This window comes from Neoarius graeffei, chromosome 12 (genome assembly GCF_027579695.1).
Source record: "Neoarius graeffei isolate fNeoGra1 chromosome 12, fNeoGra1.pri, whole genome shotgun sequence".
Taxonomy (NCBI): Eukaryota; Metazoa; Chordata; class Actinopteri; order Siluriformes; family Ariidae; genus Neoarius; species Neoarius graeffei.
This window is the reverse complement of record NC_083580.1, coordinates 12,210,174-12,225,572: the sequence shown is the minus strand read 5'-3', so window position 1 is coordinate 12,225,572 and position 15,399 is coordinate 12,210,174. Positions and strand designations below refer to the sequence as shown.

At 41.5% G+C, this 15,399-nt stretch overlaps 1 protein-coding gene across 4 annotated transcripts in view; it reads right to left on the bottom strand.

The window, feature by feature from the left end:
- Positions 1 to 15,399, bottom strand: part of ulk1b (unc-51 like autophagy activating kinase 1) — a 77,328-nt gene that overhangs the window by 46,932 nt on the left and 14,997 nt on the right. For all 4 annotated transcript variants that reach the window (XM_060935518.1, XM_060935517.1, XM_060935519.1 and 1 more), the window contains exon 6: positions 15,111 to 15,284. In XM_060935518.1, coding sequence (XP_060791501.1) covers positions 15,111 to 15,284 — 174 coding nt within the window. The remainder of the gene's footprint in view (positions 1 to 15,110; positions 15,285 to 15,399) is intronic.

Genomic DNA, 15,399 nt, shown 5'->3' with positions numbered 1-15,399 from the left:
GCGAAGTGGGTGAAGCAAGTCAGGCGCACTCGTGACAAGTGGGAGCCCTCATCAACATCCGTCCTGTGCTCTGAACACTTCGATTTGGATTGTTTTGACACCCTTCCCAGCTTAAAAGAATCTCTTGGGTGTGCAGTTCAGCACAAACGTGTGTTACTACCATCAGCAGTGCCTACAGTATTCCGGAGGGGGTCTACTAGTAGCTATGCCGGATCCAGCAGTCGCCTGGGACAAGGCGACTCCTCCAAAGACAGTCCTCCTGTCAGAACATGTGTTGAGAAACGACATAAGATAAAGGTACGTAGAGCTATAGAGTGCTCCGACATGATGCTAAAAATAGTAACACTGCGGTCTGCGCGGCCATCTTGGAAGTGACTCGCTCCAGAGCGCTCATAGAGTACACATCAGAGAGTACACATTCATGATAATCATAAATGTAATCATAAAGTCGGCGTGATATCAGTCATGTATTTGCTTGTGAAAGCTTGCGGCTTTCATGTAACTGCCGCCTAGCAATGAGGGGCAAAGGGTAAAGAGGGTAGGCTATCAGAGTCTATTCGGAAGAGATCAATACATGATTACTTAAAAATTAGGTATTTTAACAATTTGCATCTGTTTTGTGATTATCGTGACACTTGTGTGTTATATAGAACTGTATGTCTTATCAGCACATCGAGGATCTTCCACCGGAGGCTTTAGCAAGCACTCGTAGCAACACTACACTTTACCCTTTGCCATGCGTTGTTAGGGAACGGTAGCAAGTACCCCGATGACCGACTTCAAGAATATGTAGAAAAAATTTAGAAATTATACTTTCCAAAAGTCATTTGAGCTTAGTGTATTGCATTTCCATTTATATTGTAGGTTCTTGCTGATGTTTTTGCGGAGTATGACGCAGCTGCTGAATCAGAAGCTGCAGAGTTTGTATGTACTAGTTGTGAACATTCACATTATTATCAATCTCATTTATTTAAAATCAGATAAAATCATGCCATCATGATCACTGCTTAAAGTACCAGTATTTGGTTGTTCTTTTGTTCAGAGGAAGAGCTAGCACTAGAGAGTTCACCGGCGTTTTCATGCGCCATTTCCATTGAGTAGAACAGCCAGTGAACCGCAGCGTGTTCTTCCGCTGACGTCACAGCATGGCCGCGAGCCACGGACCCAGTTTTCTTGCGCTGTGCAATTAAAAGTTGGATATTCGCGTAACAACAGCTTCTTTTCACATAATTATAACAGAAATCTAACATGTTTGCCATGTTGTATAGTTTATTTAAGAAATTGCATAGAGTCATGTTCGTGTCATCAGACCTTTAAGTCTAAGAGAAGTAAACAACGAGTATTTTTTAATTTTGTACTGCAAATATATCACAAGTAAACTTATATACTAATAGTTTACTAGTTCTATACTTGTCGTCCACTCTTTAGTTTACAAACGCATACTTCATAGTATACTGGAAATATACTACGAGCAGGGCTTTGAACCAGAATTTTTTTCCTATTGGTTCGTTCCGAACAGAAATGGAATTTTAACGTTTCCGGTTTTGGGTTCCACCATTAAATAGACGTTCCCGAACCGGTTAGAACAAAAAAAATTTCGTTCCCGGAACGGTTAATTACGTTCCCTGTCAGCTGTTTAACAAATGGCTATAAAATTATGTCTCTGTCTCATCCAGCTTAAGCCAAATGTAGGCTAATTCTATTACAACCTTCATTAAATAAGACAAAGAAATAATTCAAAACTATTATTATTTCAAATGTTGGCGATTTGGATTTTCAGTATGTCTTCCCATCTACACAAACAGAAAAAGTGCCAAAAATGAAAAGAGAATTCGTTTAGTGTGTTACCAAAGGCTAGTCAGGCCCTATAGAGGGCTACCGCATGACGTCACCGCGCCGCGAGATTTTGTTAGGCACCATATTGGAAGACCAAGTACACATCTATGCAAGTACATACATACATAAAACAAACTACACCTGAAATGTAGCCAGGGCCGGTTCTGCCCTAATCTGGACCCGGGTGCAACATCGCGCAACCCCCCCCCAAAAAAAACCCAGTCTAAATCAGGACAACCATCACATAACTATAACTATAAACATTTTATATCAACTATTTTAACTAAATGGGCTATAATAAATAAGCCTGCAGGCAGCCACGGCGGGCTGCCTCAGAAAAGTAACCATTCAATGACACAACTGAAAGCCTGCAGCCACGGTGGGCTGCCTTAAAAAGTAACCATTTGTCCTACCTTAAAACTCGTTTTGCATTTTCTGCCTCCTTTTTTGTATTTTCGACCCTCCGTTTATTTTCTTTCCTTTTCTGAAAACCCGATTTGTGTCCAGACATTTTGTTCTGCTACCAACGAACTAACTCGTCAGGTCTCGTCTCTCGAGCCCGCGATGATTCCCGTGGGAGGGGCAACAACTGATACATTTTTACAAACAGCCAATAGGGAGGTTGCAACATTCAGGCTCTTCTTTGCTCAGACACTCAGTAATGCACTTACTCACTATCACATGAAGACATGATAGCAGTCCACCTTCCCGCGCTCTCCATTCAGTCAGCGAACGTCACACAGGAAGTGAACCCCAGCGGGTCATAGAAACTTGCGCAGGAGAAGAATGGCTTTTTTATTTGTAGGCTACGGAAACTTTGAGGAACTAAATAAAAACCGGTATTAACCGGTTACCATTATTTTTAATAAGCGTTTCTGTTCCGGAACATAAAAAATAATAAAGTTTCTGGTTTCGTTTCCGTTCCATGTGAAATAGAAAAAGTTCCCGGTTTTCGTTTTCGTTCCTTGAACCGGTTCAAAGCCCTGACTACGAGTTTACTTGTTTTATACTTCTAGTCCAATTTTTAGTTTACTAAAGTATACTTTGTAGTATACTGGAAATATACTATTGGTTTACTCGTTACACACTTCTAGTCCACTTTTTAGTGTATAAAAGTATACTTTATAGCATATTGGAAATATACTATTAGTTACTGGTTATATACATCTGATCCACTTTTTAGTTTTGAAGTATACTGCAATTACCCTTCGAGGCATACTATTAGTTTTCTAGCCCTAACCCTTACCTCATGCACACTACCAGTAGACAACTTAAAGCATATACGCAGAACCATGGCCTCACTTTTCATTTATAAATGCCTTGAGACCTCAAGAATAGCATAGGAATCGTTTTAAGCGTTAACAATAAATCTAATATAGTAATTTTTACGATTAAAATGATGCATATAGGTAGCTGTCTGAGTGAATGACGTCATCGCAGGAAGGCTATCAGTCTCATTGCCATTTCCGCCATACTAAAACACAGACCTGACTGCAACTCCGATCCTCCATTTTGAGCTAATGTATCGCCATGCCACGTAGATGTGTTGCTGGCGAGTGCAGCAACATGACAGAAGGTGGATTTACATTGCATTCATGGGCCAAGAATGTTCTAACTGCAAAGTTTTGGGTGCGTTTTGCGAGAAATTCACAGACTGGGCGCCTACAAAGTGGTCTCTCCTCTGCTCTGTACATTTTACTGAGGACTCGTACGAAACCTCTGATCTGTTGAGGAGCGTTGGCTAGAAGCCCGTATTGAAAGAGGGTGCAGTACCAACAATTAAGAAAAGACAACTACACGAAAAGGAAAGAAAGTTCAGTTGCACCAGTTCTCCCGGAAAGTGAGCCGAGCAGTAATGGCGGAGTACTCAGCATGGAGAATGAGTGGATCAGTCGTCTGATTTCTCCGTTGGATATGCTTGCCTCAGCTGCAATATCTCGCCCTTACGTGGAAGAAGCGAATGAACGAAGAACTGAAAGTCAGAATATTTCAAAACAATCGGCCACAAGCTTGGCCTTCAAAAGCGAGAACACAAATGGGTAAGATGCGACTCATTTGGTTACATCACAACAAAAACAACACCACTCGCTGTTTACCTGCATTTAGATTAATACATGTAACTTGTATTGTGTGTTTAAGTTACCGGTATAATATTATTTAATTTGCTTCAGAATGTGATTGTCTCAGTTCATCTGATTATTTAATTAGTCTTTTACGTTTTATCAGTGAAAACGCATGCATGTACATGTGTGTTGCATAAGTTATAACACCTATCCTGTTTTAATGAGAGTCAACCCACAATCAATGAAGTCAAATCAGTCTTAGTTGAGCAAGTCGGGAACGGTATTTCTTACTTTCACCATAAATTTTTATTTATATGACTTTGGTCTATAGATGTCAAAGGTCTCGGCCTTAAAACCGGTTACCGCTGTGACGTCACACACTCAGGCCTGGCTGGCTCAGCGGGGCAGCTCGAATCCCAACTTTGTGGTCGATTTTAACTCTCAAAAATATATATTTTTTATTCCCATTTATGCAGCATACAAGAGTCAAGGATGGAGATACTATCCACTCAGAAATGTATTTAAAAATAAAAGGTTCTGCATATCTCCTTTAAGTGTTTTGTACCTTAAGTTACAATGAAGCTACAAAGGTAAGAATTCACAAAATAACAGATACTCAGGATGAAGAACATATTCATTTTCTTTAATAATCTAAATTTGAGGGCAGCACGGTGGTGTAGTGGTTAGCGCTGTCGCCTCACAGCAAGAAGGTCCTGGGTTCGAGCCCCGTGGCCGGCGAGGGCCTTTCTGTGTGGAGTTTGCATGTTCTCCCCGTGTCCGTGTGGGTTTCCTCCGGGTGCTCCGGTTTCCCCCACAGTCCAAAGACATGCAGGTTAGGTTAACTGGTGACTCTAAATTGACCGTAGGTGTGAGTGTGAATGGTTGTCTGTGTCTATGTGTCAGCCCTGTGATGACCTGGCGACTTGTCCAGGGTGTACCCTGCCTTTCGCCCGTAGTCAGCTGGGATAGGCTCCAGCTTGCCTGCGACGCTGTAGAAGGATAAAGCGGCTAGAGATAATGAGATGAGATGAATCTAAATTTGAAGCAACATCGTATTCAATGCCAAAATATAAAAACATGGCAATGACAACCGAAACTGACATCCAAGCTCTAAAGAAAAAGAAATAAATTAAAAAAAGGTAATTATCCCACTCAGAGAGAGAGAGAAAAAAAAAACCTTAGATGAAATTTGACTTTTTTTTTTGATGAAATTGTAAAAATTCAGATGTATTTTGGTGATGGCGTATAATGACAGCTAGTATGATTCAAGTCTGTCTCAATGTTCTTACCTTTGTTTTCAAATTTGTTGGCAAATAAAATAAGAGAAATGTTTATCTGTCTCTTTGTGGGTTAATAACACTATGTACATAAAAGATAAGTTTAAGTTCCAGCACTGTTTACTCTTCAGCTTTTCCACCCCAGAGCTGAGCACAAACTTATGGTACATGTAGGTTTAAAAGATGGGATTTAAAACATGCTGCCGTATATCACAAAGAAGCCAATGTGTGTGAAAAAGAAGTATTTTATAGGCTACTATCAAAAGGATAAGCACAATTACTGTACACTTAAATGTAAGGCACAACTATTTGAATCCTTTATTACACTTTTGTATAGATGAAAGTCTTCCGGATTTACCTGGAAATCTGGATATTTGACAAAACTCTTGAAAATCTCCGGTTTTCCGAATGGAGAAATTTATTTTTCGCGTTCCTAGACACGGCGTAATACTTCGCATCGTGCTTGCATGGGCGCAGTCCTTAAATAACCCAAACATAGTTTACTGATTAAAGACAGGGTGTTCTTTGTTAACGGCGTGCGTGCTGGAGCTCGTTAGGCGCGCGCGCCCAAGGTGCACCTTCAGGTGCACGAGCTAAGGCGCGCAGGACGGACACCGTTCTGCGCAAGCGCAACACAATCGCACTAGAAAGCATTGTTAAGCTGCCAGTGTAGCTGCAGTCTTTTTAGTTGCGAATTACAAGTATTTCCTCGTGTTAATAATTCGCCATGTCAAAACAAGCAAAACTTTCCTCCTTCTTTCGACGTGAAGAGAGGTAAGCAATTTATTATATTTTTTTTTCCATCAAAGTTGCATTTTGTGGCTTCGAAGCTAAATTTTAATGCCGTTTCTAGAATACAACATCAAGAAAACGTGGAAGAAACAGCAATAATGGAAGAGCCGGTTTCTAAGCTGCCTAAAACTAGCAATGGTAATTATTTTTTGTTACATAATGCATTCAGGCTGCCAGTCAGTGCGTGACCTCCCCCCGAAAAATCCTAGCTACGCCCCGATTTACATGAGAAATTTGGTATTCATTGGTGTGTTTAAATTTACAGACAATACAAACTTAATGTAAACAATTGGCTTCAACTCGCATAAATCTGAATGGGAAATGTTTAGTTCACTTTAGCTTATGCAAACACACAACTCTACTAAAAGATTGATAAACGAGGCTCAAATGTCCCCAACATTGAAACCTGAAAGCTTTAGAAACTCTAACAGACCTTTACTTTTTAACAGTACTGTTTTGGGATTTTGCTGAGTTTACCTTCAACTGTCTGATTTTTTCAAAGTAATGAACTGTGTAGGCAGGAAAATCACTGCGTTTTCTAAATGCACTCCTGAAAATTACTCATTAACTAGGGGAATTAAATTTGATATTTTTGACATTAATGTACATGAAAGAAAAAGGCTTAAAAGTTATAACTTGTTTTAGTGAAAATAAGTACTAAAATGCACGAGAATGCAGGGTTTTGCGTGCTATGTTATTAAAATTTTTTCGGGGGATGTCCCCCCCATCTTATGGCCCTTTTCCACTACCCTTTTTCAGCTCACTTCAGCTCGCTTCAGCTCACTTCAGCCCGACACGGCTCGCGTTTCGACTACCAAAAACCAGCACGACTCAGCTCGTTTCAGCCCTGCTTAGCCCCTAAAACTCGCACCGTTTTGGAGTGGGGCTGAAGCGAGCCAAACCGTGCCGACTGAGGCTGGGGGCGTGAGCAGACACTCCCCTGTGCACTGATTGGTGAGGAGGAGTGTCCTCACATGCCCACACACGCCCCGCGAGCGCGCTGGGATCTGTAAACACCGCAAACCCGGAAGAAGAAGAATTACGAATTACGAGAATTTCTGAAGCCTTATGCGCCTCGCCTCATCTATACGCTCTTGCCAGTATCTGTCCGCGTTGTCGGTGACAACAAGCCACAGCACCAAGACCAGCAACACTAACGACTCCATGTCCTCCATGTTTATTGTTTACTATTCGGGTCGTGAGACTACTGCTTAAAAGCTCACTGAATCAGTGACAGACAGAGCATCGTGGACGAGTTCGCGGAGCGCAAGGCTCGTCGTATGCCCTTCAAATAATGCGCGCAGTAGGCTATTGATGTTTTATCATGAGCCATGTACAGTATGTCGCCGAATGTTTTTTTTGTTTCTGAGTTACATGTTCGTTTGAAGGACTTAATGTACAAAATAACATAGTTGCACCCCGTAGTGTTGAAATTGGTAAACACAGTGCATTCAGTGAGGTTTGCACCGCCCTCCTTTTATTTCTGACTCTTCCTGTCACCGTTGCAACCTCTGAGCGCTCATTCGTATGCCCTTCAAATAATGTGCGCAGTATAGGCTATTGATGTTTTATTATGAGCCATGTACAGTATCCTAATGTTTTTTGTTTCTGAGTTACATGTTCGTTTGAAGGACTTGATGTACTAAATAACATAGTTGCACCCGGTAGTGTTGAAATTGGTAAACACCGCAGTTGCGGACGTTTTGTAGCCTAAAATGATGTTATGATAAGCTTTAATAAAGGGCCCGGTCATTTGCCCCGCCCCCGGCCCGGCTCTGACTTGTTCCGCCACTGTCACTGATGTCACTGTTTGCGCTGCTTAACGACATCACATGACGTCCACCCACTTTCGCTAACTCCACCCAATGTGTCCACCCACTTCCAGCCAGCACGGTTCAGCGCGGTTGTAGTCGAAATGCAACTCCAACAGCCCCGCTCAGCCCGACTCAGCTCGACTCGGCACGGCACGGCTCAGCCGCGTTTGTAGTGGAAAAGCGGCATTAGTTTGACTTTCAAAAGTTCAGGATTTTTTTTCTTTGCTCCACTTTCATCTCTACTTTTGTTAAGTATATCTTGATCAAAAGTTAAGTATAAGCTTAATATACTTGGACTTTTCTATATACTTTTCATTATAAGCCAAGTATACTTAATTAAGTACATCTCTGATAAGTAAATAAAAAGTAAACTGAAAGCATACTCTTATTTTTAGTTTAAAAGAAGTATACTAGAAGCACACTTGAATAAACGTCTTTTTTGTCAGGGAAGAAACTAAGAAAAACACTGCATCTGTTCCAAAACTAGGATGAGAGCCAAGTAAATTTGCAGAGGCACCAGAAAGGCAGGAAATTACCAATGGCGAAACAAAAACACAAACAATCCAAAAATAATAAAACTATAATCAAGTCCGTAGCGTGCTTCTGAAAGCGCCGAGATCCTTTTAAACATACTCAAAACTGTTTTGGTCAGAAAAAGTTGATTCATTTTCTCGAACAGCAGCTAGCACCCTTTCGAATACGTCATCATTCGTACAGAAACTGTAACTTAAAAAAGTGTTATTGAACAAACAACAAATGTATCGTTGTTTCTCGAAGGAGTCTGTTGAGGCAGTGCTTTCTAACAGGCAGGAAGCTTTGCTCCATGGCTTGAGCCAGTTCCTCACTAACACGACAAGCTGCATCTTTATGTCGTTTTGTTTTTGTTTACGGCTGCTAGAACGGAAATAACTTGAAGCTAACAAAGAAAACGTACGATGTTGTTCTTTTACCAAAGCGTCAGCGACGCAGAAGCTCACACGGCCGTACCGATTACAAAACCAGAGGGCAAACTTTCGTGCAGACTGATTAGAAACAAACAATCAGAATTAAAATCCGGTGAAAACTCAGGGAGGAGTAGTGATTTTCGTGAATCGTGGACGGACGAAACGACACGTGACGGCAATAGATCATCGGGCTATGGCCGTGTGAGCTAATAAATTCAATATGTAGTTTGCAGACGACAGTATAAGGACGAGTCTGTCGCGCTGGTATTTACATCATTACTGTCGCACAATTAAAACGTGCCAGATCAGGTGGCTGGTGGGTTTTCAAAATAATTACATGCATGTATTTTTGTGATAAATACATATTATACTGAGTGCATTTCCCACATAATCCTCACTAAGGTTTCGGACAGCACTACAAAATGACATCCCCACTATATCGTGCCCAATATAGTGAGTAGGGAGCGATTTCAGACACAGGGAAAACTTCCGGCTTGATTACGTCAGCATTCGAAGGTGGGTGCGCACGTCTTTTGACAACGTTGGCAGATGTTGGCCACTTTGATTTCCGCTGGACGTTTTACTTCCGTCCTACGAAGTCTCAACGAATCTCGTTTACAGCCATTGCTTTGACATATGGACTGATATATTACATGGCATATTTCAAACACTCATAACTTGCTATAGCAGTGACAAAATAGCCATCAAAAATGCATTCCTATATTTAATAAAATGAGAAATAGAATTTTGATGATAAAAAAATTTGTCTTCAGTTCTCCTTTAACTTATCTGAATTCTTTTCAGAAATAGGTTTTAGCATAATCTTGCCAAATAAACAATGTAGAAATCTTGCTTTTCTAGTAACGTTAGATACCCAATATGATTTTGAGTTTGAAAAGAGTTTGCTAGCATGTCAGGTGGAGCTTCACTGACTAGCTAGTTTAATGTTAAAGTGCATATCCTGGACCAAATTCGTTTTTTTTTTTATATGAAAGAATGTCCCTTTACACACTCATCCAGAAGGGTAATTTTGCACAAGGCCATCTGTCTACAGCAGAAAAAAAATAAAATAAAACACGTCTGGAAAAATCCCAAGGGAGTCTGGAGCCAGATTCGTGACGTTACCTGCGGAAGCACCAGCAGGCTGCGCAAGCTTGCACAGTTTCAGTGCACAGCCTGTGGAGACCAAGTTTAGCAGCTAGCAATTTTGCATTGAAATATGGAATTGTCACCTGAGCGCAATGTGGGGAAACGATGAGTACTAATCCCATCAAGATTGGTGTTCCTACACCCTCCTACGATACATCTGTTAACCATTTTAATAATTACGTGATAACGTTGAAGAAATTTGCAGAAAACCACCAGGTCGTTTTCTCATAAACAAACCAGCGCTGACGTAGGATTCAGAAGGAGGCGTCCCGTACGCGACGTCACGAAAATCAATGTTTCCCGGGAAATCCAAATGCCAAGTTTTTTCAGAGGCGGACCAATTCGCCTCAAATGGCTTGATTTCAACTGAATTTTTCTGGTATTGCGCAAGGTAAAAAAATTGCACAAAATGCAAAAATGTGACGGATCTTTGACCAAAGTTTAATATAAAATAGGAGAATTACATTGATCTTGCTCCTGAATTTACCCGTGATATGCACTTTAAACCACCATGGCACAGCACGCGTTCATTTTGTAAATTCACAAACTAATCCAGTCGGTGGCGGCACGGTGGTGAAGTGGTTAGCGCTGTCGCCTCACAGCAAGAAGGTCCGGGTTCGAGCCCCGTGGCCGGCGAGGGCCTTTCTGTGCGGAGTTTGCATGTTCTCCCCGTGTCTGCGTGGGTTTCCTCCGGGTGCTCCAGTTTCCCCCACAGTCCAAAGTAGGGGTCGACCGATAATCGGCCTGGCCGATATATCGGGCCGATATTCTGCATTTTTAGGGTTATCGGTATCGGCCATAATTTCCACCGATATGCTGATAACATGCCTTTTTGCAGCCATTTCGTTCCTAACGCGACTGTCACTGCACGTCCTTTCCTGCACTCACCTCTCTGAGTTCAAGAACACGGTCCTGCCCACCACAACATCTGATTTGTTTGGCACAAGAGATATAGCCAATCGACACGTGTAGCTAAACGCTGTGAACTGTTTCAAGGCGGCCGTACGGGCACTTGGGCAGAAGCGGCACAAGGGATATAGCCAATCAACATGTGTAGCTAAACGCTGTGAACTGTTTCAAGGCGGCCGTGCGGGCACTCGGGCAGAAGCGGCACAAGGGATACAGCCAATCAACACGCGTAGCTAAACGCTGTGAACTGTTTCAAGGCGGCCGTATGGGCACTCGGGCAGAAGCAGATCCCACTTCAAGGTAAGGACATGCTGCTTTTGCCGCAATAAGTCACAAACACACAAGTTGCAAAAGCACAACATTATATGTTTACATTCTTCATCTACTACTCGTTAAAATTGTCCGTTTGCATCTGTGTAGCCAGACAAACTTAGCTTACGGAAGGAAGCACTTGAATTAGCCTACAACCAACTAGTCTTGCTGAAACTACATGTAATGCTTCCTTCACTACAATATAATCCTCCTAAATTGGGAATATTAGGCTTGGGCATTAAAAGCATTAGAATGTAGTAGGTTACATGTTAAGTTGTTACATAAAAGGGAGTGATAGCCTACTTTATGTTTGATTTTACGTTTTAAAAAATGCTGCAGGCAGCTCCCTACACTTGATTTGTTATTTAAAAACTACTTGAAGTTGGTAAGTCTTACTTAGTTCTTAGTGTAATGGTGATGATACACGGGGCAACTTTTTGGGCAATGTTGCCGAGCAATGTTGCTGGCAATGGGCAACTAGGTGAGACACAGGGCAACTTTTCAGGGCAACTAACAATGGGCAACAACAGTTAGCAACGGCAGTTTACAGTTAGCTAAAAAAAAAAAAAATCGATGTCTTAATTTTTGCTGTGACCATTTAATCAAGCTGTCTGTTGTTTTTTAGAGCTTTGGTGAGGTAAATTCCTCCATATAGAATATTAAAATAACAACTTACCGGCGTAAAAACAGATGGAGTCTCTCCATCTCTTCACTCCACTGAGCGGCCGCCATATTTGTTTGAAATTTCTGACCCGAACCTCACCGGAGGTCACATGACTCGATACTCGCGTTCTGATTGGCTTATCTCAAAAAGTTGCCAGAGATTATCAAAACCATTCAGAAAGAAACAATGTTGCCCAATCTCAATAGAAAAGAGTCAAAACGCAATTGCCCAGCAACATTGCTCGGCAACACTGCCCAAAAAGTTGCCCCGTGTATCATCACCAGAGTGTATTTTCATTTATTTTCCACTGAAAATGGTGAGTTGTAATATAGTAGGGAGTGATTTATTTTTTTATTGGTGAATATTTATTTTATTATTTTCTCATTTTATTCTAACTAATGTTTGACTTTGTTGTACAAATGCTGCTGGCATCTCCCTGCACAAAATTTCATGTTCAATTTTACAATTAAACATACATTTCATGGATATGAAGGTCTGTGTCAGTGTGTGCTATGTTTAATTTCATGTGAATTATAATGTTTACATTTATCGGTTGCACATATCGGTTATCGGCATCCCAATTCCATAATAATCGGTATCGGCCCTGAAAAAAATATATCGGTCGATCCCTAGTCCAAAGACATGCAGGTTAGGTTAACTGGTGACTCTAAATTGACCATAGGTGTGAATGTGAGTGTGAATGGTTGTCTGTGTCTATGTGTCAGCCCTGTGATGACCTGGCGACTTGTCCAGGGTGTACCCCGCCTTTCGCCCGTAGTCAGCTGGGATAGGCTCCAGCTTGCCTGCGACCCTGTAGAACAGGATAAAGCGGCTACAGATAATGAGATGAGATGAAATCCAGTCAGTTGCTTCAGAGGCATGAGGTATTATAAAGTGTTGTGTCAGTAATACAACAACGTGTTGACAGAAAATGTACTTTTAATACTTAAGTATTTTTAAAAGCAAGTACTTCAATACTTAAGGAAAAATTTGACTGGACAACTTTCACTTGTATCAGAGTAACATTTGACCAGTGGGATCTGTACTTTGACGAAGTTGGGTACTTTTGTCCACCTCTGCATAAAACACCATCACAGGGGTCACTGGTGATGACTAAAATAGGACGCCTAACATAAAAGCAGTAACACACAGACCTGGCTCTTCCAAAAATTATCCCAGAATGGGGGAGAAAATGACAAAAAGGAAAAAAAAAAAAGGAAAAACTAGGTCTAGGATGGAGAATGTATTACTTTGGAAATACTAGCGCATCTCAAAAAATTAGAATACCATGAAAAAGTTCCTTTTTTTCATAATTTAATTCAAAAAGGTAAACTTTCATATATTCTATATTCATTACATGTAAAGTGAAATATTTAAAGCCTTTTTTTTGTTTTAATTTTGATGATTATGGCTTCTAGCTCATGAAAATCAGAAATCCAGTATCTCAAATTATTAGAATATTCCCTAAGATCAATCAAAAAAAGGATTTACAATACAGAAATGTCCAACTTCTGAAAAGCATATTCATTTATACACCCAATACTTGGTTGGGGCTCCTTTACCATGAATTACTGTATCAATGCGGTGTGGCACGGAGGTGATCAGTCTGTGGCACTGCTGAGGTGTTACTGAAGCCCAGGTTGCTTTGATAGTGGCCTTCAGCGTATCTGTATTTTTGGGTCGGGTGTTTCTCATCTTCCTCTTGACAATACCCCATAGATTCTCTATGGGGTTCAGGTCAGGCAAGTTGGCTGGCCAATCAAACACAGTAATATCATGGTCAGCAAACCATTTGGTAGTAGTTTTGGCACTGTGGGTAGGTGCCAAGTCCTGCTGGAAAAGGAAGTCAGCATCTCCAAAAAGCTCGTCAGCAGATGGAAGCATGAAGTGCTCTAAAATCTCCTGGTGGATGGCTGTGTTGACTTTGGACTTGATAAAATACAGTGGACCAACACCAGCAGATGACATGGCACCCCAAATCATCACAGACTGTGGAAACTTCACACTGGGCTTCAAACACCTTGGATTCTGTGCCTCTCCACTCTTCCTCCAGACTCTAGAACTGTGATTTCCAAATTAAATGCAAAATGTACTTTCATCTGAAAAGAGGACTTTGGACCACTGAGCAACAGTCTATTTCTTTCTCTCCTTAGCCCAGATAAGACACTTCTGACAATGTCTCTGGCTCAGGAGTAGCTTGATATTAGGAATGCCAAAGTTGTATCCCCTTTCTTGAAGATGTCTGTTCGTGATGGGTCTTGATACACTGACACCAGCCTCAAGGCCTCTGCATGCTCTTGCGACAAGGCTTTCGCAGATAGCTTTTCGCAGACAGTTGTAATTTATCGTTGAGCGGGGAGTAATAGGCGTGCGCGATGTTATTCACCGGCACAACGCAAGGGGGCGCGAAGTCGCTAGGAGTAGTTGGTGGGTGTGGTTAGTGGAGTGTTTATCCTCCGGTTACTTATAATGACTAGGACTTTTTTTTTTATAATGACTAGAACTGGAGTCGTATAGATGTACGTACTTCCTCACTTCCTCAATCAACCGCTCTTCGTGCTGCTCCATCTTCGCTCCTGTTTTTAAAAATGGCGGTCGTGAAAACAAACCAAACCGGGAAAGTAGGGAAGCGGAAGTGCGTGTACAGCGGATGTAGAGTGGACCAATCAGAGCCCTCTTGTCTGCGACGCTGTCTGCGAGGCTTCTGCGGTGGTCACAATTTTTGGGAGGTGCGCGCAGAGTGTCTGCGAAGGTGGGGGGGGCTACGCAGACGCTATCTGCGAGGACTGGGATGTCAGCATAAATTGGCCTTCAGTCCACTCCTTGTGAAGCTCTCCCAAGTTCTTGAATCAACTTTTCTTGACAATCCTCTCAAGACTGCGGCCATCCCTGGTGCTTGTGCACCTTTTCCAGCCACCCTTTTCAGCAATGACCTTTTGTGGCTTACCCTCCTTGTGGAGGGCATCAGTGATCATCTTCTGGACAACAGTCAAGTCAGCAGTCTTCCCCATGATTGTGGTTGTGTGTACTGAACTAGACCGAGAGATACACTGTGTTCGTACTGTTTTACTCAAACTCGAAATGAAATATTCTAATATTTTGAGAGTTTTTTTTATGTTTTTGTACTGTCTGCCATACTGATTAAAATTAAAATGGAAAAATGCTTGAAACATTTTAGTTTATGTGTAATGAGTCTATAATATATAACATTTTCACTTTCTTAAATAACTGATGGAAAATATTGAACTTTTTCACAATATTCTAATTTCTTGAGATGCACTAGTATATACTTTGCTAATTTCTAAAGACTAAATAACAAGCGTTTTACTAAAACACACATCAACATTTACCTATTTTGATGCAGGTGTTGTTGGTGTGGGACTTGCGGCCGGCTGGGTGGGACAGTAGGATGTTCTGTGGTTTCAAGTCTCTGTGGATAATGCCTTTGGTCTGCAGCACCCTCATCGCGCCTGCTATCTGCTGCAAGAACACACGGATGGTGTCCTCGCTCAGCGTGCCCTTGGCTGTGTGGAGGAGGGAAAGTGATAGTTACTTCCAACTTCAGACGCTTATTTGCTCGTCAACACTTTGTGCTACTAAAACTGAAAAAAAAAAAAAAAGTATAGGACTATAATTAAT